This window comes from Mytilus trossulus, chromosome 8 (genome assembly GCF_036588685.1).
Source record: "Mytilus trossulus isolate FHL-02 chromosome 8, PNRI_Mtr1.1.1.hap1, whole genome shotgun sequence".
NCBI lineage: Eukaryota > Metazoa > Mollusca > Bivalvia > Mytilida > Mytilidae > Mytilus > Mytilus trossulus.
The window spans coordinates 51,437,206-51,461,377 of NC_086380.1; the positions used below are offsets into that span (position 1 = coordinate 51,437,206).

At 34.7% G+C, this 24,172-nt stretch overlaps 2 protein-coding genes across 2 annotated transcripts; one reads left to right on the forward strand and one right to left on the reverse strand.

Moving 5' to 3' along the window:
• Positions 1 to 5,876: 5,876 nt before the first annotated feature.
• LOC134681974 (uncharacterized) lies at positions 5,877 to 8,092 on the reverse strand. The gene is made up of 3 exons (XM_063541596.1): positions 8,069 to 8,092; positions 7,248 to 7,537; positions 5,877 to 6,761 (listed from the first exon to the last, which is right to left on the reverse strand). The coding sequence occupies exons 1-3, from the start codon at positions 8,074 to 8,076 to the stop codon at positions 6,046 to 6,048; spliced, it is 1,014 nt and encodes a 337-aa protein (XP_063397666.1). The 5' UTR covers positions 8,077 to 8,092; the 3' UTR covers positions 5,877 to 6,045.
• Positions 8,093 to 9,034: 942 nt separating this feature from the next.
• On the forward strand, positions 9,035 to 17,546 carry LOC134727746 (uncharacterized). Its single transcript, XM_063592132.1, has 9 exons — positions 9,035 to 9,181; positions 9,604 to 9,721; positions 10,854 to 11,022; positions 13,624 to 13,777; positions 14,055 to 14,192; positions 15,018 to 15,221; positions 15,644 to 15,772; positions 16,693 to 16,803; positions 17,406 to 17,546. The coding sequence occupies exons 1-9, from the start codon at positions 9,035 to 9,037 to the stop codon at positions 17,544 to 17,546; spliced, it is 1,311 nt and encodes a 436-aa protein (XP_063448202.1).
• The last annotated feature ends 6,626 nt before the right edge of the window (positions 17,547 to 24,172 follow it).

Sequence of the window (24,172 nt, forward strand, 5' to 3'; positions counted from 1 at the left end):
TGGGACTACGTTTATTTTATTTCCTAATGGCCTGAACGCAGCAGGATAAAATGCCATTTACTTTTTTTTTAAATATAAATGTATAAGTTTGATAGATAAACTGAGTAGTACTTTATGTTCAGATATAAGTCTTTTACTGTTAAATAAATGTGGGAGCAAGTTAACACAGTTAGTTTATTCTTTTGTTGCTATTAGGATTGAAAAAAAATACTGTTGCTTTCTACGACTTGAATGATTCTCTTGTTTCCAATATAAAAATGTATAATAAAAAATCGGTACGTAAGCACTGGCTTCATCTGCATATGACCCATCATTCACGCTCGTATCATACCAATTTGAAACCAACATTTTATAAACTAAATGTACAGAACATAACGTAATTAATGATATGTTATATTGATACAAAAATGGTTAACTGCTGGACTTGTGATACCTGATACCTGCAGTAGCATCGACCGAGAGAAATTTAGAGTTACCATGCAGTTACTCGCGGTATATCAGTTCATAACAATACGGTATTCCCAGATAGACCATTACATGCATACAACGAATAATAACAAAAATACTGAACTTTCCAAAGAAAATTAAAAACGGGAAGTCCCTAATCAAATGGCAAAACCAAAAGCTCAAACACAACAAACGAACTGACAACAACTGTCAATTTCCTGACCCGGCCCAGGCATTTTCCTATGCAGAAAATGATTGATAAAACCTGGTTTTACAGCTAGCTAAAATTCTCACTTGAACGATAGTCGCACACGATCTATTATATTTACAATGTCTGAACAAAACAAACCATACAGTTTTCTCTGATAGAACAGTACACAAACCACACTGTTTCCCCTCATAGAACAGTACACACACCATACGGTATCCCCTCATAGAACAGTACATAAACCATACGGTATCTCCCGATAGAACAGAACATAAACCACACTGTATCCCCTCATAGAACAGTACACACACCATATGGTATCCCCTCACAGAACAGTACATAAACCATACGGTATCCCCGATAGAACAGAACACAAACCATACGGTATCCCATCATAGAACAGTACACAAACCACACTGTATCCCCTCATAGAACAGTACACAAACCACACTGTATCCCCTCATAGAACAGTACACACACCACACTGTATCCCCTCATAGAACAGTACATAAACCATACGGTATCTCCCGATAGAACAGAACACAAACCACACTGTATCCCCTCATAGAACAGTACACAAACAAAACCATACAGTATTCCCCGATAGAACAGTACATAACCCAAACCATACAGTATCCCCTCATAGAACAGCAAACAAACCAAGCCATACGGTATCCCCCTATAGAACAGTACATAAACCATACGGTATCCCCCGATAGAACAGTACATGCAACAAGTCTCCCCGATGGAACAGTACATAAACCATACGGTATCCCTCGATAGAACAGTACATCAACCATACGGTATCCCCCGATAGAACAGTACATAAACCATACGGTAACCCCCGATAAAACAGTACACACACCATACGGTATCCGTCAATAGATCATGTCGATCAGTACACACACCATACGGTATCCCCCAATAGAACAGTACACACACCATACGGTATCCGTCAATAGAACAGTACACAAACCATACAGTATCCTATCATAGAACAATACACAAACCATACAGTATCCCATCAAAGATCAATACACAAACCATACAGTATCCACCAATAGAACAATACACAAACCATACAGTATCCGCCAATAGAACAGTAAACAAACCATACGGCATCCATTGATAGAACAGAACACAAACCACACTGTATCCCCTCATAGATCAATACATACACCATACAGTATCCCATCATAGATCAATACACAAACCATACAGTATCCCATCATAGAACAATACACAAACCATACAGTATCCACCAATAGAACAATACACAAACCATACCGTATCCATCAATAGAACAGTACATAAACCATACGATATCCCATCATAGATCAATACACAAACCATACAGTATCCCATCATACAACAATGCACAAACCATACGGTATCCGTCAATAGAACCAGACTCAAACCATACCGTATCCATCAATAGAACAGTACATAAACCATACGATATCCCCTCATAGAACAATACACAAACCATACGGTATCCGTCAATAGAACACTATACAAACCATACGGTATCCGTCAATAGAACAGTACACACACTATACAGTTTCCGTCAATAGAACAGAACATAAACCATACGGTATCCCAAGACAGAACAGTACACAAACCATACAGTATCCCATCATAGAACAATACACAAAACATACGGTATCCGTCAATAAAACAATACATGAACCATACGGTATCCGTCAATAGAACAATACATAAACCATACGGTATCCACTGATAGAACAGAACACAAACAATACAGTATCCCCCGATAGAACAGTACATAAACCATACAGTATCCGTCAATAGAACAGTACATAAACCATACAGTATCCATTGGTAGAATAATGCACACACCATACAGTATCCATCGATAGAAAAGTACATAAACCATACAGTATCCATCGATAGAACAGTAAGTAAACCGTGCAGTATCCCCCGATAGAACAGTACATAAACCATACAGTATCCCCCGATAGAACAGGACATCAACCATACGGTATCCATCGATATAACAGTAAGTAAACCATACAGTATCCATCGATAGAACAGTACATAAACCATACAGTATCCATCGATAGAAAAGTACACAAACAATACAGTATCCCCCGATAGAACAGTGCACACCATACAGTATCCCCCAATAGAACAGAACATAAACCGTACAGTATCCCCCGATAGAACAGTACATAAACCATACGGTATCCATCGATAGAACAGTACATCAACCATACAGTATCCATCGATAGAACAGAACATAAACCACACAGTATCCCCCGATAGAACAGTACATAAACCATACAGTATCCATCGATAGAACAGTACACACACCATACAGCATCCCCCGATAGAACAGAACACACACCATACAATATCCGTCAATAGAACAGTACATAAACCATACGGTATCCCCCGGTAGAACAGAACATAAACCATACAGTATCCCTCGATAGAACAGAACATAAACCATACAGTATCCCCTGATAGAACAGTACATAAACCATACGGTATCCATCGATAGAACAGTACATAGAACCATACAGTATCATCCGATAGAACAGAATATTAACCATACGGTATCTATCGATAAAACAGTGCACACACAATACAGTATCCCCCGATAGAACAGAATATAAACCATACAGTATCCATCGATAGAACAGTACATAAACCATACAGTATCCATCGATAGAACAGTACATAAACCATACAGTATCCCCCGATAGAACAGTACATAAACCATACAGTATCCATCGATAGAACAGAACATAAACCACACAGTATCCCCCGATAGAACAGTACATAAACCATACAGTATCCATCGATAGAACAGTACACACACCATACAGCATCCCCCGATAGAACAGAACACACACCATACAATATCCGTCAATAGAACAGTACATAAACCATACGGTATCCCCCGGTAGAACAGAACATAAACCATACAGTATCCCTCGATAGAACAGAACATAAACCATACGGTATCCGTCAATAGAACAGTACACACACCATGATGCAGTATCCGTCAATAGAACAGTACATAAACCATACGGTATCTCCTTATAGACCAGTACACAAACCACAAGCTATCCCCCGATAGAACTGTACACAAACCATATAGTATCCCCCCAATAGAACAGAACAATAACCATACAGTATCTTCTGATTGTCCAATTCACAAACCATACAGTATCCTGCGATAGCACAGTACACAAACCATAAAGTATCCCCCATTAGACTAGTACACTAACCATACGGTACCCCTGAACAATTAGTACCAAAGACATACGGTATCCCAGATAGAATAGTACACAAGCCATACGGTATCCTGCGATAGCACAGTATACATAACATACGATATCTCCGATAGCAAAGTACACAAATCATGCGATATCCTCGAAAAAAGTATCCTCGAAAGAATTATAGGAGACAAGCCATACGGTAACCCCGAAAGAATAGTAGATACATGTAAGCCATACGGTATCCCTGAAATAATAGTAGACAAGTCAATCCCTACGGTATCCCCGGAATGATTATAGTAGACAAGCCATACGGTATCCCCGAAAGAATAGTTTACAAGTCATACGGTATCCCCAAAAAATAGTACACAAGCCATACGGTATCTCCGAACGAATAGTAGACAACAAATACGGTATCCTCGAAAGAATAGTACACAAGGCATACGGTATTCCTGAAATAATTATAGATGACAAGCCATACGGTATCCACGAAAGAATAATACACAAGCCATACTGTATCCCCGAAAGAATTATAGTAGATAAACTCATAATAGATACCAAGAATAAAAGTATATACGCCAGACGCGCGTTTTGTCTACAAAAGACTCATCAGTGACTCTCGAATCCAAAAGATTTAAAAAAAAAAAAGCCAAATAAAGTACGAAGTTGAAGAACATTGAGAACCAAACTTCCCAAAAGTTTTGCCAGATACAGCTAGGGAAATCTATGACTGAGGTAGAAAAGCCTTAGTATGTATTTCAAAAAAATCAAAAATTTGTAAACAGTAAATTTATAAATATAACTATATCAATGATAATTTATGTCAGCACAAAAAGTGCTGACTACTGGGCTTGTGATACCCTCGGGGAAATAAATCTCCACCAGCAGTGCCATCGATCCAGTGGTTGTAAATAAACTCATCATAGATACCAGGACTAAATTTTGTATATACGCCAGACGCGCGTTTCGTCTACAAAAGACTCATCAGTCACGATCGACGCTCGAATCCTAAAAATTAAAAAGGCCAAATAAAGTGTACGAAGTTGAAGAGCATTGAGAACCAAAATTCCTAAAAGTTTTGCCAAAAACAGCTAAGGTAATCTATGCCTGAGGTAGAAAAGCCTTAGTATTTCAAAAAAATCAAAAATGTGTAAACAGTAAATTTATAAATCTAACCATATGACAATTCATGTCAGCACAAAAAGTGCTGACTTCTGAGCTTGTGATACTCTCGGGGGGAAATAAATCTCCACCAGCAGTGGCATCGAGCCAATGGTTGTAAATAAACTCATCATAGATACTAGGACTAAATTTAGTATATACGCCAGACGCACGTTCCGTCTACAAAAGACTAATTTGACAAGTCATACGGTATCCCCGAAAGAATAGTAAACAAGACATTGGGTATTCCAAAAAGATTCCTGGTATCTTTGGAAAGACCAGTACACAAACCATACATCATACTGGGAAAGACCAGTACAGAAACCATGCGGTATCCCCCCACCCCCTTCCCCACCCCACCGATAAAACAGTACATAAACCGTACAATTTCGTTAAAAAAAAGTACACAAACAATGTGGTATCACCCTATAAAACAAATCCGAAAGAAGAGAAGAAAAGGCAGGAGTGATTACTTACAAGATATTTTAAAATTGTTCTCGATATGCCTAATTACAGCCGTACTCCGTACTTACTTTCAATGTAATTGTTCTCAATATATGCTAAATAGAAGCCATGAATACAGTTACTGCAAAATATTCTTTACACAATTCAACCACGACACTACTAATACCACGATTAATTGTGTGTTCTTGTCTGAACTATCGGTTTTTGTTTTAAATGTTAACCATCAACTATGCTTAATCATCTTTTGAGGAACAATCTTATACTTTGACTGAATAATTTATTTCAACAATTCTGCATAAACAAATCCTAAACAATATGTTCCTTTGATATAACAATATGTGTCTTTATGTTTTAACATTATAGTTCATGTCTTTAATTTAAAGATATTATAGTTACTGATGTCAACAATATATTCAAAATGTTAGAAACCTACAAGAGGTATCTGCCTTAAGTATCAAGAGTCTGTATTGTAGTAAATGACTTGAAATTGATGTTTCTTCCACCTTGGTCTGTTTGATTTTAATTTTGGTGTGTCCTTCTGTTCCTCCATTCATCGGAATCAAACAAAATGTTCCATTTTGGTCTCTTTGATATAACTTCGTTATTTTCCTCAGTATCATACTTTTCCATACCAACTAACCTTAAAACATCTTTGCCTTTGGCGACACCTGGTTGTTCTTGAATCATTTCTAGATGAGTAAACTGATTTGTTTTATTTCTTTCGGATGTTTTCTGAAAAAGCCATACTCCTTGTGCCGGCCAATGTGCTGTCGCTGCCATTTCATTGTAAGCTTCTGTTTTTAACTCAACGTCCTTTGGTGTACTCCATATTGCTGGAACCATGCACACTAATACAACGAACCGCCATCTGTCAGAGTTTGGCCGACCTCTCGTTGGGGCTATATTATCGTGTATTGTTCTAGAATCCCATAATACCATTCCCCCCTTTGGTACCGGAACTTTTTTCATTTCACATCCTTTAGATATAAACCAATCGATTTCTTCTTTTGAAAGAATATAAAAATCTTCGCCTGCAGATTTTTTTTTCGCAGAAGGAAAGTGTTCATAAAATTCTTTGTGAAACTGAACTGAATTTTCCAACACTCTAAAGCAGAAATCTGTTTCTGATGTTTCTTCAAGATAGACGGCTCCTTGATATGCATGCAATCCATCTCTCCAAGAGCCTTGATCAGTGTGTAACCAAAAGAAGTCAGGATTGCAAAAAGACGATCGTCCTGCAAAATATAATAAAGTACATATATGTCTGTGCCAATTCTATGCTTCAGATGTGAACGAAACGTTCTATCTTTTCTTCATATAAAAGGAGTTTAAATTTGAGCAAATAAACATTTGTTTTATTGCATGTGGTCAGACTGCTGGAGTCTGATTTTCCACAGAACACTAAACATATAGTTCCCCCTTTTGATTCCCGGCTGACGAACATCATTTACGCTGTGCTTATTTTCTGATAACGTTACATTTTTCGCGGAAGTAAAAGAAATCCACGATTGATAGAAATACTATCTAGCCAGTGTGCGTGTTGTGAGAGTAATAATGTCAAAATGACTCTTAATGTGGAGGAAGTGTGACGATTTCTTTCTTGAAGAATTGCACCCTAGGAAAGTTCCTACCTCAATCGGATAGAGTGGTGACTAGGATCACGGAGATCAGAGGTTTTCTGATCACAATTATGTTCTACACTTACAACAAAATCTGTTTACCTAGTTCTGGTGGCTCCGCAATCGCTACCCCGTCCATACTACTCAACAAATTCTCTGTTTGCCAAATAGACTCAAACACTGGTTTTGACTTGAGCCTGACATTCCATGTAGGGTCAGCATGTGCTACCCTGAACTGATGAGTTAGCGATTCCTCCTGATAAGGCCGTTCATCGCCGAATCTACTGAGCCATTCCTTGTATTGGTTTATATACTGGTTACATTCCTCGTGAGTTAGTACGTCGGTGACAATACTGTAGCCTTGGCTTTCAAGCTCTGACAAAACACGTGTCCTGGCAAAAAATGAAAATTAAGAGGAGTCATTTACTGATTTAGCATTCAATGTTTGACAGGTTTCATATTTTTTTAATAAGAATGAAGATTTTGTCCTCAATTTATTCCTTACCTCAGTCTGTCATGATGTATATATGTTTTTTTTTAATAACAGTTACGTAAAAGACTGTGGGTGCATGTGAAAAGTAAAGTAAAACAAACACTGAACCACGAGGAAAATTCAAACCCAAAAGTTCTTTAATTTAATCAAATGGCAGATTTAAAAGCTCAAACACATCAAACGAATGAATTGTAACTGTCATACTCCTGACTTAGTACAGACATTTATTCTTAAGAAGACATTATATTGACAACGACATGAAATACAACAATACATTGAGATCCTTTATGATGTATGGATATCTTGAACTCGAATCATGGAGGGAAGGAAATATTTCATGATCTCATTTGATACAACAAGTTAAACTAAATCTGCTCTCCATAAAAGACTGCACAAAGAAGCAACTAAAGAACGTTAAATATTTACCAACCTATCCATGTAGTAAGTGTTTACAAGATGTATATATGACTAGTATGTGATAACTCTATCATGGGTTAGTTTATTTGTTTACAGTTGTAACACATAGGCATGTTAAAGATAAACATTAATGATTGTCTCGTGTACCAAGTTTAATTAACATGCAATATTTACATACAGATAAATATATAATCGTACACATATAACAGTTTGGTGGATACTAGTACTACTGATAAACCAACACTCGATCATAAGCATGGTGTACTAACGAAAAGTACCAGTCATAAAGGAAGAATTGAATGGCATCACTGATTTTGTCTTAACAATATTTCATCATATCGCTTGGCTTTCTATAAACATTGTTAAACGAGTAAACACATAACATGCAAACTGTAGGATTGCAGTTATCTGTAATAACTATAGACCCATAATGGGACGGACGTACGAATTTGGGAGAAAAACAAAGTGTTGCTTTCAGTTGCGAGGGCCTATAAAACCGTTTAATTCCAAAATTGAAAAGATAACGTAAAGTTCTATATTTACAACAAATACTGAGTATTTATCTATCCTAAATAAACCTAGTTATAAATTAATCTAGCTTTGAAGCTGTTAATGGGTAACACTGCTCGCTTTGGACTATCCCGTGTCATGAATTTTCTAGTTATAAATACATCTGGCTTTGAAGCTGTGATGGGTAACACTGCTCGATTTGGACTATCCCGTTTCATGACTTTCCTAAAGATAATAACATCCAGCTTTGACGCTGTCTAGGGTAACACTGTTCGATTTGGACTATACCCCGTTTCATGACGTTCATTGATCACATTTGGTGCCAATGTTTTAATATCCATATAAATCTTGACATCACCTATCAGAACATTGTTTACAAACCGTTTTTATGTTTTCTATAATGGATTTTGACTTATTTTTAGAACATGTAAACATTTTAAGTGATGTAAACAAAAGGTGACGTTACATAATGAATGTGAAGATAGTAGTTGACAACTTAAGAATGTTTAGGGTCAACACCATGAAGACAATATGCATAGTGTGTGTTATTATAATATTTCTGTCCTCGTGTCGCGCCAAATCTAAAGAGGAATGGAAATCAAGAATAATTTACCAGGTAGGCTACTAGCATTAGGTTGGGTTTTTTTTAGGAATTACTAGTACTCAAAGTCTAAGGATGGAAGAAAGTCGGATATAATTTACCAGGTATAGTGGGTTATAAAGAGTTTGCTCAAAGTTTACGGATGGTAAGAAATCAAGGATAAATTACCAGGTAAGTGGGTTATAAAGGATTTGTTCAAAGTCTAAGGATTGAAGAGAATCAATGGACATTTTCCAGGTAGGTAAGTGACGATGGCAACGGTATATATTTCTGGTTTGGCACCACCAAATTATATAATTTGCGTCTGTAGCGAGTCTATCTTGCAAGCTTTTCCATGTGTTTTTCTTCTATTTTTGCGTCTTTATATGTTTTTTGCCTTTATTTTTTCTTTCCTTTTGGTTTAATTTATATTTATAATTTGTCTTATGTCTTATTAGATATTAACTGATAGGTTTGCAGCGGAGGATGAACCAATCCCGTGTACCGACCTTCGGAGTTATTGTGGAGGGACATTTCGAGGGATAGTGGAAAAATTAAACTACATATCTGGACTTGGTAAGTATAATTATTTGTCGGTTTTAAATACAATACACTTCTCAAGTCTTTAAATTGACGTTGATGTAAGAAACCTAACTCTGTTCAGAAGACTTAAAATTGTTGGTTTACGGATTTACTTTACTAATCGAACTATCTCTGTTTTGATGTCTTAAATAAAGGCATAAGAAGAATCAGTAGTATCTCGCTGTTCGAAGGTCATAAATCGATTGAAAGAATACAAATCCGGGTTACAAACAAAAACCGATGGAAACATATCAAATTTAAATGAAAAATAATGAAACAACAGAAACACAGACTTCGAAGTGCAATAAAAAAACAAACGAATACGACACACACAGAAACGAACTATAAGTAAACAGCTGCAATTGTCCTGACATGGTACAGGACATTTTAAGAAAATAAAATGGTGGCTTTTACCTGATTAAAATCCTTGATTTACGGAATTACATTACCAATCGAATGATCTCTGTTCAGATGACTTGATACCTTTGATTTACGGCTTTAAATGACCCTATCTAATTACCTCTGTTTAGATGAATTGAAATCTTGGATTTTCGTCTTCGCGTTACCATATCGAACAGTTTTACCATATTGAACAGTTTTTGTTCAGTTTACTTTAAATAACTGATTTCCTTCTTTACATTGCCATATCGAACTATATCTGTAAGAGGACTTAAATGTTATCATAGATTTCAGGCTTTACATTGCCAAATCGAATTATCTCTAATGAGAGAACTTGCATTGATATCATTGAGTTCGGGCCGTACATTGCCATATCGAACTATCTCTGTTGATAGTACTTAATTGATATCCTTGATGTCAGGCTTTACATTGCGATATCGAATTCTCTGTGTTGAAAGGACTTGATGTCCATGATTTTCGACTTTACCTATCGAACAACATCTGTTCAGATGACTTTAAATCATCGATAATCCTCTTTACATTATCATATCAAACTATCTCTGTTGAGAGGACTAAATTGATATCCTTGGTTTCAGGCTAATCATTGCATTATCAAACTACATTTATCTATTTTCAGAAGATTTTCTCTCCTTAATGCTCTGTTTATAAATCAAAAAAACATTTTTTAACTAATTTATTGAATGTTGTACATTTATTACTTGTACAGGCGCCAACGCAATATGGATATCTCCTATTGTTGTTAATACACCAAAGGGTTACCATGGTTACTGGGCTAAGGATATATACAACTTTAACGAACATTTTGGAACCGAGGAAGATTTTAAATATCTGTTATCTGAATGCCGTAAAAGAGATATATGGGTTATGGTTGATGTGTAAGTTTAATATGTTCTATTTTGTCGTACTTTCAATTCACATTTATTCCACCATTTCAGTCATTATACTAATAAAATCAACGGTACCAATTTTGTTGCACCAGATGCGCATTTCGACAATACATGTCTCTTCAGTGATGCTCGTGGCCAAAATATTTGAAATCCAAAGCATATATGAAAGATGAAGAGCTATAATCCAAAAGGTCCAAAAAGTATTACCAAATTCGTGAAAGGAATCAGAGCTTTGCATGAGGGAGATACATTCCTTAATTTATAATAATTTCTAATATTTTGTAACAGCAAATTTTAATAACACAAAAAATCCGTATTTTCATGCCAGTACCGAAGTACTGGCTACTGGGCTGGTGATACCCTCGGGGACTAATAGTCCACCAGCAAGAGACTAGTCATTTATAGCCTAAATAGGGGTGGGGGAAAATAACGAGTTCTTGCACTTTTTGGTAATTTGAAAGAGGGGTGTCCATTTCTTCAGCACTCCAGATTGGTTGCTTCTATATAGTCAAAGGTACCAGGATTATAATTTAGTACGCCAGAAGCGCGTTTCGTCTACATAAGACTCATCATTGACGCTCATGTCAAAATATTTATAAAGCCAAACAAGTACGAAGGTGAAGAGTATTGATGATCCAAATTTACAAAACTTTATGCCAAATACGGATAAGGTAATCTATACCTGGGATAAGAAAATCCTTAGTTTTTCGAAAAATGTAAATTTTGTAAACAGGAAATTTATAAAAATTACCACATAATTGATATGCATGTCACACCGAATTGCTGACTACTGGATTAGTGATACCCTCGGTGACAAAACGTCCACCAGCAGTGGCATCGACCTTGTGGTGTAGATAGTTATCAAAGGTACCAGGATGATAATTTAGTACGCCAGACGCGCGTTTCGTATATACTAAATTTAGTCCTGGTATCTATGATGAGTTTATTTACAACCACTGGGTCGATGCCACTGCTGGTGGAGATTTATTTCCCCGAGGGTATAAGCTCAGTAGTCAGCACAAAAAGTGCTGACGTGAATGGTCATTGATATGGTTATATTCATAAATTTACTTTTTACAATTTTTGAATTTTTTGAAATACTAAGGCTTTTGTACCTCAGGCATAGATTACCTTAGCTGTATTGGGCAAAACTTTTAGGTATTTTGGTTCTCAATGCTTTTCATCTTCAACTTCGTGAGATGTTTGGACTTTTTGGCTTTTTGGGGTTCGGGCGTCACTGGTGGGTCTTTTGTGGACGAAACGCACGTCTGGCGTATATACTAAATTTACTCCTGGTATCTATGATGAGTTTATTCGTCTACATAAGACTCATCAGGGACGCTCATGTCAAAATATTTATAAAGCAAAACAAGTAACTACCTATATAATGACACATTTGATTTAAGGGTCGCTCGAGCTTATCACCGAGATAACGATCACTTACACACCCGATTTAAGGGTCGCTTACCCCCTAGATAACGATCACTTAGACATTTGATTTAATGATCGCTAACCACATGGATAATGACAACTTACACATTTTTTAAGGGTTGCTAAACACCTATTTAATAACAGTTAATACATTTGTTTTAATGGTCGTTAAATACCTTTTTATTGACCACGTACACATTTGATTTAAGGATGGCTAACTACATATTTATTGACCATTTACACATGTGTTTTAAGAATGACCAACCACCTATTTAATGACCATTTACACATTTGCTTTAAGGGTGACTAACCACCTATGTAATGACCATTTACACATTTGTTTTAAGGGTGACTAACCACATCGATTATGAACATATACTCATGACCATTTACACATATGTTTTAAGGATGACTAACCACCTATTTAATGACCATTTTCACATTTGTTTTAAGGGTGACTAACCACATCGATTATGAACATATACTCATGACCATTTACACATATGTTTTAAGGATGACTTACCACCTATTTAATGACCATTTACACATTTGTTTTAAGGGTAACTAACCACCTACTTAATGACAACTTACACATCACATTTAAGGGTGGCTAACCACATAGATAATGACAACTTACACATTTCATTAAAGGGTTGCTAACCACATAGATAATGACCATTTACACATTTGATTCATGGGTGGCTCACAATCTAGATAATGATCAATTCGCCTTTTTTAAAGGGGTGGCTTACCACTTAACTAATGACCATTTACGCATTTCTTAAGGGTGGCTAACCACTTAGTTATTGACAACTTACACATTTGATTCATGGGTGACTCACCATATAGATAATGATCAATTCGCCTTTTATTTAAGGGGTGGCTTGCCACTTAAATAATGACCATTTACACATTTGTTTTAAGGGTGGCTTACCACTTAGAAAATGACCAGTTACACATTTGATTCATGGGTGGCTCACCATCTAGATAATGATCAATTCGCCTTTTGTTTAAGGGGTGGGTTACCACTTAACTAATGACCATTTACAAATTTGTGTTAAGGGTGGCTAACTACATAAATTATGACCATTTACACATTCGTTTTAAGGGTGGCTAAGTAACCACATATATAATGACAACTTACATATTTGTTTTAAGGGTGGCTAACCACATGGGATATACGGATGGTTGTTGTTGGAACATTGATTGTGACAAACAACAGCTGGTAAATTTTACTGGATTCACCCCATTTAATAAATCGGAGGATTATCACAGTCTCTGTGAAATAATGAACTGGAAAAACCAAACTGAGGTAAGGAATAAATAGTGACATGACAAAATATTTTGGGGGAATAACAGTATGAAAGACATGGAAATAAATAGGTACACGTGAGATGGGTTCACAGTATGAGAGACACGAAAATAATTGCTACACGTGAGAGGGAGAAACAATATGAGAGATATGAGAATGATAGCAGCACATACGAGGAAGGGACAGTATTAGCCTAAGGTCAGTAGATGTAATAGCTACACATGAGAGAAGTATAAGTTATAAAATGAACTTCAAAGACTACGTTTTATAATTGTAGGTTGAATTGTGTCGTCTCTCCAAGCTTCCTGACCTAAATCAGTCAAACCAATATGTCAGATCTACCTTGCTACATTGGATAAGCGAGTTAACAAAGAAATATGGAATCGATGGTTACAGAATAGACACAGTAACAGAAGTAGGGATGATTCAGAATCTCAAATAAAATTATAATATAGGCACAGTTCAACAGGTAGACACACAACATATGGTTAAATCAGGCACAGCTCACCTAAAAGTTACAAATTGGTGCCGAACCTAAAAAAATATTATTGTTGTGCATCTAATTCACCAATACGAGGTTTTGCAAAGATAATTATATAATGGAAAGCAGAAAGTAAATGGGAAAGACACTTTTGTTGTCATTCCTGGAGCAGGATCTCCTCACCCTTCCAGTGCAAGTAATAACACTGTCAGTTTGTGGTGGGGTTTGTGTTAATCAGTTTTTAATTTTCTATGTGGTTTTTATCTTGTCATTGTATTTCGTTATTTTTACAATTCCGCATGGTTTTCGTTTTTCAAACTAGGCTCTTAATTCTTATTACTTTTAATTATATTATATTATATTCTTACAAGAAATAACAAATTTTCAAATGTTGAAAAAGAAGATGAACAATGAAAAAAAGATATTAATCGTTTATGCAAACGTCAATTTCATTTTATTCGGTCAGTTGTATTGCAATCTCCCGATAAAGACGGATTAAAACAAACTGATACTCAGATTTTACTCTATCCGAACTAACGAATTCTCTCGATAGATAATGAGTGGAACACCAGTTCATTGTTTCTCAGTCAAAACTAACACAATGTTATTGTTCTGATGGAGAAGTGAAACAAACTTATAGTTAGATATTACTCAGTCATAACTAACGTTATCTCCCGATGAATGAGTGAAAAACGTATGACAAACATTTTAGCTAGCTATCAGTATTGGCTATAATGATACTGGTTGTTTTAATTTTAGGTGGCAAAAGACTTCTGGTCAGAATTCCAGGTAGCTGCTGGTGTTTTCTGCCTTGGGGAGGCTAGCAGTGGTAACATAACATACACAGCTGAGTACCAGGGTCCGTTAAACTCTATTCTCAACTACCCTCTCTACTACACGATGAAAAGGGTGTTTACAGGGAACCAGTCGATGAAAACTCTAACAGCGACAGTTGACCAAGAGGTTAAGCTACCCAGAACGATCTGTGCTATTCATGACCATTTTAAAAGAATGCAAAGATAAATTAAAGAAAAGTTTAATATACTAATAAAATTTCATTGACTTGACTTGCAATTGTAATTTTAAGAATTATTTTCATAATTTTATATCGTTGTAAAAGGGTAGATCGTGTGCAAATTTTTATATTTGCAAAAAGGGCTTTGGTCCACACTTTTGTGCAACACACAATCAAATTAAGAAAACAACATTCAATTCCAAAATCAAAAGAGATATGTGCATTTATATTAGAGGCAATTTCGAGCTTGATATAGTGTATTCCTGTTTGTTGTCAAAGATCTCTAAATTAATTTTGTGTATGTTTGTCACTGGGTTGCTAAGTCTAAATGGTATATTGTTTGAAATGTGAATCTTTGTTGTACTTTCAGATAATGAAATTCGAAGATATAACAGTTCTAGGAAATTTTATAGATAACCATGACGTTCAAAGATTTCTCAGTATATCACCAAGTATAACGATTTTAATGAATAACTTGGCATATGTCTTATTGTCACAGGTGAGAACGATTTGCAATGACGCACCTCTTTAAGATTTATACCATGTATATTTACGGCCTTATCAGCAGATGATATAAAGGTAAATTATAAATACTCTATGTATAATTACGGCCATATCAGCAGATGATATAAAGGTAAATTATAAATACTCTATGTATAATAACGGCCATATCAGCAGATGATATAAAGGTAAATTATAAATACTCTGTGTATAATTACGGCCATATCAGCAGATGATATAAAGGTAAATTATAAATACTCTGTGTATAATTACGGCCATATCAGCAGATGATATAAAGGTAATAATGTTGTACACAAATAGAATGTACAAAAGAAGCAAAAGATACCAAAGGTAGATTGGTGCTGATGCATAAATCAATCAATCAATCAATCAATCAATCAATAGTTATTAAAAACCGTAAGTAGAAAACAAACTGACAAAACCATGGCAAAATACGAACATCGACGAAAAGACAAAGATTACACAAAACACAACAAAGAAAACTGCAATAGGGGAGGTTAACATTTGGCATATGTTACACCTTTATAAATACACAAATGGTCATAAATGTTTCAAGCAAGCAGTCATTTTTCTGCCTTGTAATTCTCGAGAAAAATTCCAGTGAATAAAACGTAAAAATTAATATATATAGCCACTTAGTTTGAAATGAAACATGTAAATCGTGATAGGAAATGCATGCTTAACAATATTGTATCAACAACGAGTTTTATGATCCATATCGATGTGTTACCAGAATTTTGCTCACGTTTGATTGAAAGTTTACAATGGTGAAATGTAAATTATATATGGGTACTCATGGTCTCAGCGAGAGGACATACTCAACTATTTAGTAAGAGAATACCTTTAATAAAATATTTAAGATATTTTTATTTATTATTCGTTCAAATGTTTTCTTAGGGTATCCCTATAATTTATTATGGTACAGAGCAAGCTTTCAATGGTGGAAACGATCCAGAAAATAGAGAAGCTTTATGGCCATATCACAACCAAACCTCAACGTTATATAAGGTATACATTTATATGTTAATCAATAAGAAGATATATGTTATATATCAATGAGACTTCAACCCACAACTATGATATTATTACGTAAGTATATCTGTATTGGCCTTGTTATTGGTCCGATGATAAGAACTCCGCCAATACAGAAAAAAATCTATATTGGTCGAGTTATTGTGTATTGTCCAAGTTGACACCTTCTATTGCATAGGCAGTTTTCATCATATTAAGTCCAATAACAGTGAAGTTAATTTATAAATAAATGTATATGTCAGTATATAAATCAACATACAGTATTAAACAGAAGAACTCGTCAAGCTCTACATCATATAAGTTCCATCGAGTCTTCAACAAATTATATATGAATAGAACAGAGTCCATCAGATTCTTCAAAAAGCCGAAAAACTTTCTAAAATAACAATAGACAACCACTGACAAGGTTACTGGCTTGATATGTGTCTCATTAAGTCACCAGTATGAAAAGATAAGTCACTCCAATTTGTTGCTTAATGCTGATTTCATGGTGACCTCTGTGTACGATTGTATTGCTACGAGATCTAATATTAATTTTACTGTTGGTTTAAAATGAAATATTTTTTTGTTTGTTACAGTTTATTTCGCAACTGTCACACTTTAGAAGAAGATCTGATTTGGATTTTTCCTCAGACCAACAGACAGAGGTGTATGCATCTGATGATTATATTATATTTTCTCGCGGGGATACACACCAGGTATTGAAATCGCAAAATTAAACACATTCGGCCTCCATCGTAATGTCATTTTCTTGAACATTTTACATTGTAGTAAGAAAACATGAAATGCCAAAAATGAGGGCCCTCATGGGGTTTTTGATTATGTGATTACTTGGCCGTTTTTTTAATGATTATTTGATTATTAAGCCAAATATTTCATGATTATTTGATTACCTAGGACTGTATTTTTAGTTTATGATTATTTGATTACTAAAGATAAGCAAATATTTAATGATTATGTGATTATTTGGCAAAAAAATGGTGATTATGTGATTACTAGGACCCCCCCATGAGGGGCCTCAAAAATATGAAGAAACATTATCTGCTTAATACGAAAGAATTAGAGAAGATTAATTCCTAGACTTAACAAACACTAAATATTAAAATTGTGAAATGGCGAAGAATATAGCCATAGTTTACAAGAATATTTTCAGGAAACATAAACAGATCAAATAAGGAGAATCAACTTAAAACAACACAAGGCAAACTTCCACCCTGTTTATTTTTAGTAGTTGTTGTAAGGGAACACTATTAAACTTCAAGTGTTATTTCGTCCTTAGTCAGAATTATTTTTCCCGCAAAGCACGAACATATATCTTATTTTAGTTTTTTGACGCTATAAATCTTTTTTTTTTATCTAACATTATCAGATATGGGGGGAATCTGGATTCAAATTACATATTTTATCATCTGCTTGACCACATTATTTTTTTCATGATATTGGGGATCAGAATACTTTCTACCTTTTGAAATTATATGGTCGTTCCATAATTGATTTATATTACAAATGACAAAATTTTAATAATGTATATTGTATGGTTTCTTTTATGGTAATTTCTAGGTTTTAATATTCATTACAAACAAAATCTCCGATGGAAATTTGACAAAGACGTTTCCAGTTAATGTATATACAGACGGTACAGGTATAATGTTATATCAAATAAGTGCAAGATTAGCATGGCTTGCGATACTAGTAAATTAATGTTTTTCATTGAAGCTCCGGGCAAGTAGCATCTGCACAGGGAAAAAACCAGGTTCACAGTACTACATGTACCATATACTTTTGAATACATTCGATTTAGACATCTTCAGAGTAAATATAATGTCTCGTAAACTTTACATAGGTTTTTAATTTGTTTTGTAATTAAGCTTCTTTGTGTCTATGTAGTTTCACTAGGAAATAACTCTTAACTATAAACCTTTCACACCAACGGTTGCTAGAAAAAAAAATCGAATACATGCAATATTGTTTCCTATGATTACAAGAAGTGAACATATGAAATTAGTCCCAAATTACAGCTAAAAATTCTCAAAACCTTTCTGCATATGATTCGTAAAACATTCGTTGATATTAAGTGTATACATTAATAATTTCAAAAGCTAAATGACGGCTTACACTTCGTACTACGATTGGTACAGTAGCAAATTGGAAAACCTCTATTACGTGTTATTGCATTGTCGTCAATAGAATAAATCACTGAAAACAATATGCATAAAATCGAGAAAATTTCTAAAATCTTCCAGCAGCTAGAGCTACAGGCTTGACACACTTAATAGTTCAGGTAAGAATTTTCAAAATGTTCTTTCTTCGGAAAGTATGCAATTGACGATTTACGATAATTCTACCTATATACTGCCATGTTTGCCTGAGATATGCCAAATACCGACAAGTTAAAAATGAGACTATGAAATCTACTTTAGACATGTTAGAATAAACAGTTGACCCTTTTCAATATAAGTTGGTATTGTCTCGAATTGTCCAGTTTATCTCTTATGATAAACTTAACTCTTTACCAAAGTTAAATTTAAATCATGTTCAACCAAATTCGTTACACATCGTTACACATTTAAAACTCAGTCATAATAGTTTATCATCAAACTGAACAATAAAGGCAACAGTAGTATACCGCTGTTCGAAATTCATAAATCCATTTAAAAAACATATTTAGGTTACCGTTACAAACAAAATTGTTTTTATTATTAAAATGAACCGAGTATAATCAAAAACATGGCAAAATTGAATCTCATCTTAAAATTTAACAATCTAATAGTGTTTGGCCAATTATTACTTTCTTGCATTTTTTGTTTTTCAGTCCTTGTAAACATTGAAAATGACAGAGACTTTATTGAAGTAACAAACCGTTCGATTAATGTACAGTTTTATAAGAATATGCCAAAAGTGTACAGACTACAAAAAAATACCAACAGCGGTGATCCAGTTCGTGTATCCATTATTATGACAATATTGACGTCATTGGTAACACTTGGTATCTATTGGGTAGCACTATAGTAAGAAACCAACAGTAGGAATCTTGATATGCCAATATTGTCATCATTGGTAACACTAAGATTTTTGGATAGCACCATAATATTGTTTCTTTTCTTGTAAAAAAAAACAATTTTATAATGATTATACAGACGACCTGAGATCTCTGCATATGTAATTGTCTTCTTTGCTTTATCTATTTTTTAATTATAACAATGAGAACCATACAGAAAGCATCACACAAATTTGTGATATAAGTATTGTTTCCATCAAATAAAATTAATATTTTGATGTTTATTCTAAAGTATATTTTAACAAAACGCATTTGACTAACAGGTCGAACAACTGATGTTCTTTAATCCCTGCTGACTGCCATTGGCGATTGCCAAATAAAATTGATCACAAGATGTAACAAAATGGATCTTAATATATATATATTTAATACTTAACAAAAAACAATTAACTTGTGGCCACGATGTTATGCCACAAACATAAGGTGTTAATATTTTTTGTACATCAGATTCGGATTTCGACAATAAATGTCTCTTCAGTGATGTTAGGGATCGAAACGGTATTTTAAAGGCCATATAAAATATACCCTCATTTTTAGATAGACTCTTGAATTTTAAGAGTCAACACTGGATGAACGAATCAAAAAATCGAATCGAAAAAATATAAACGAGTCTAAATAAAAAACTGCGTTTAAACCTATGATTGCGTTGGATAAAACCCATAATTTTATACGTGTGCATGTAAAACAAATTTAGTTATAGAAGGGTCTAAATACAGCACTAACAACATTTTCCAAAAGACCAAATAAGTGAGGAAGTATATTCAAAACAAAACGCATTTGACTAACAGGTCGAACAACTGATATTCTTTTACCCTGCTGACTGCCATTGACGATTGCCAAATACAATTGAACACAAGGTGTAGCAAAAAATTGTTTTATAAATTTGATACTTAACAGAAAACAATTAACTTGTGACCTCGATGTTATGCCACAAAGTTAACATAAGGTGTTAATAATTTTGTGTACATCAAATCCGGATTCCAACAATGAACTCTTCAGTGATGTTAGGGATCGAAACGGTATTTTGAAGGCCATATAAAATGTACCCTCATTTTTGATAGACTCTTGAATTTTAAGAGTCAATATAGGATGAACGGATCATATAAATCGGAGGGAAAATATGATACAAGCCCAAACGAAAAATATAAACGAGTCTAAATTAAAACTACGTTCAAACCTATAATTGCGTTTGAAAAAAAACCCGCATTTTTTATAAGTATTTGTGAGTCAGTACCAACTCTACAACAGATTTATCCATCACCAGCAATGATGGTGATACATGGCTGTGTACATTTATATGTATATACAACTCGTCTAAGCATCAACCCAACAATGTTAGTTCTGTAAATTTGCTTGCGATTTTTTTTGTTCTTCCCTCGCCGGGATTCGAACCCATGCTACTGAGATATCGTGACACCAAATCGCCTGCACTGCATCCCTTCCGCTAGATCACACGACCACCTGGGCTTCACAAAAATAAAGCTTTCAGTGGCCGTGTGTTTTCTTTCCTCGTCAGTTTTAATCTAACGGCGTACTACAGTACATGATGTATAAGGCACGAAGATGTTATTGTTACAGATCAGATAGCATGGGTTCGAATCCCGGCTAAATAAAATAAATATGGTCAAAGATTATAAACTGTTTAAATGGGTCATTTACTTTTCCTGGGTATGCTCTGACATATCTGATATCCAAAATCTAACAACATGGTTTAATAGATTCAGCATATAAATATAAACCCAAAAAAATATTTTAGTTGAAATCAAACAAACATGCTCAACATGCAGACTTCTTATACGTTTATGTATTTCACATCCATTTTTTTTATGGAAATATTCTTTATAAAGCACAAAAATGTCAGTATTCACCACAGAAACTAACAAAACCTTAAAATATACTTATTAAAAAGGGATATAGTTACGATACTGTTGTCAGGTAATTAAAGATTGCATATTTTGGCGTTAATATTGATTCACTTATAGGGTCTTTGCATGGGAACTAAATACATTTATTAAAAAAACAGTTGTTGGCATGACACGGGTTATGTTCTTCTCATATATGTTATGATGGTATGATACTAAACCCCTAACGGGAAGGATTGTGCCTGGTATTCATATGATGAAATCATAATCTTTCAATCAGTTAATTGAAGTCTGGAGCTGGCATGTCAGTTAACTGCTAGTAGTCTGTTGTTGTTTACGTATAATTGTCATTTTGATTATTTTCTTTGGTTACATCTTCTGACATCAGACTCGGACTTCTTTTGAATTGAATTTTAAATGTACGTATTGTTATGAAATTACTTTTCTACATTGGCTAGAGGTATAGGGGGAGGGTTGAGATCTCATAAACATGTTTAACCCCGACGCATTCAAAGTTTGCGCTTGTCCCAAGTCAGGAGCCTCTGGTCTTTGTTAGTCTTGTATTATTTTAATTTTAGTTTCTAGTGTACAATTTGGAAATTAGTATGGCGTTCATTATCACTGAACTAGTATATATTTGTTTAGGGGCCAGCTGAAGGACGCCTCCAGGTGCGGGAATTTCTCGTTACATTGATGACCTGTTGGTGACCTTCTGCTGTTGTTTTTTTCTATAGTCGGGTTGTTGTCTCTTTGATACATTCCCCATTTCCATTCTCAATTTTAAAGTTTAATTTTGAACCCTTCAAACCTTCAAATGGACTTATTTAAAAACAATTCCACAAGAGCTGTAACTATTCAGTTTTTTTATGAAATCAAACAATGTTTCGTTTTGAACCATTTGGACCTCAATGTAGACCAATTTGAAAATTGTATCCAATATCCACAATAGTTATGCAAGGTTTAAACCCCCAAAAGTTAAAGACTTTGCATACATCTCATTGAAATGGGTTTAAAAGATTATTATTTATTTTCAATTGAAGATTTCTTGCTATTGTGCAATACTGTGTTGTTGCACAATATTTCGTTAAAACTGAGAATGGAAAAGAGAAACAAAAACCCCACCAAAGATTAAAACAAAATCCGAAATCAATCGGTAGATCTTTAACACAGCAAGAAGATCCCGCGCCCGGAGGCGGACGTCAGCTGGTTCCCTAAAAACATATGCGTATACTATAGTTCAGTGAAAATGGACGTTTTACTAAAAAAAAAAAATCCATATGAATGAACTAAAATTTATTAAAAAAAATCCTAGACTAACGAAGGCAAGTCTCCTGACTTGGGACAGGTTTTTTTTTAAGATTATTTTCTTTTCAGGAAAAATGAATTTAAAAGAGCTACATAAACTGGAATACAAGTGATTTTCTGGAGAAAAAAGGCTTGTTTCCCCCAAACTATGATCCAAACGATTGGGGCAACTACCCCCAAACTCAATACCAGCATTGCATTTGTGATATGGAACCTTGACAATGTGGTACAATTTCACAGATATCCATAGTGACATTCAAGTTTCATTCTCTGTTCTTATGAAAAATCACTGACTCAAATTAAATATTTTGTGTAGGTACTCCTAGGAGGGAGGAATAATTTCAGGAAGACTAAAATAACCCACTATCACCGGTTTCTATTCCCACTCCTATGTGACGCCACTCCATAAACATATGACATAATAAGTAGAAAGAAATACACAATTAACAAATGAACCATTTGTTAAATAAGATCAGGTTAGTGCAAATAGCAATCTAGTTTAAGTAAGCGCTACATTAGTTCACAGGTACAGAACTGATTTCCCTCCACTTTTAGCCATGCAGTCACAGTCCACATGCACTTGTTTCTATGGAAAGGTCGACTTTCCATGTATCACGTTCTCTCCCATTAATTCACTTTGACACCCTCCCCTTTTAGCCATGCAGTCACAGTCCACATGCACTTGTTTCTATGGAAAGGTCGACTTTCCATGTATCACGTTCTCTCCCATTAATTCACTTTGACACCCTCCCCTTTTCACTTTTGCACCCACACATCACACCTTGGGTCTCTATGCATACTATTTAAAAGTATGTTTTGAATATTTGTTTATTTATTCTTGAACTATAAGGCACAGGCACTTGTCTCAAAAAAAAAATCCTATATACCTTAATATAACACAAGGTACTTAACTATTTTTTTTTGAAAAATGACACCCTGTCCAGAATTCCCGTTATTTTTTTATTTCTCGTTTGTCAAACCTACTTAAACTTAATATGCCGTAAATCTAAATTGATTTATCTACACAATGGTATATAATCACTATATGACACGACTATCATCGTTGTCGGGATCATTAGTAGCAGGCCTCAGAAGTCGGTTAACGGGATGTTTTTTTGTA

Bases quoted from the DNA above. Each gene is read 5' to 3' on its own strand.
- LOC134681974 (XM_063541596.1), bottom strand. The intron at 6,762-7,247 runs GTAAACAGATTT...TATATTTTGCAG, and splicing joins TGCGGAGCCACCAGAACTAG to GACGATCGTCTTTTTGCAAT.
- LOC134727746 (XM_063592132.1), top strand. From the start codon at position 9,035: ATGAATGTGAAGATAGTAGTTGACAACTTAAGAATGTTTAGGGTCAAC. The intron at 11,023-13,623 runs GTAAGTTTAATA...ATTTGTTTTAAG, and splicing joins ATATGGGTTATGGTTGATGT to GGTGGCTAACCACATGGGAT. The intron at 14,193-15,017 runs GTAGGGATGATT...TTTTAATTTTAG, and splicing joins GAATAGACACAGTAACAGAA to GTGGCAAAAGACTTCTGGTC.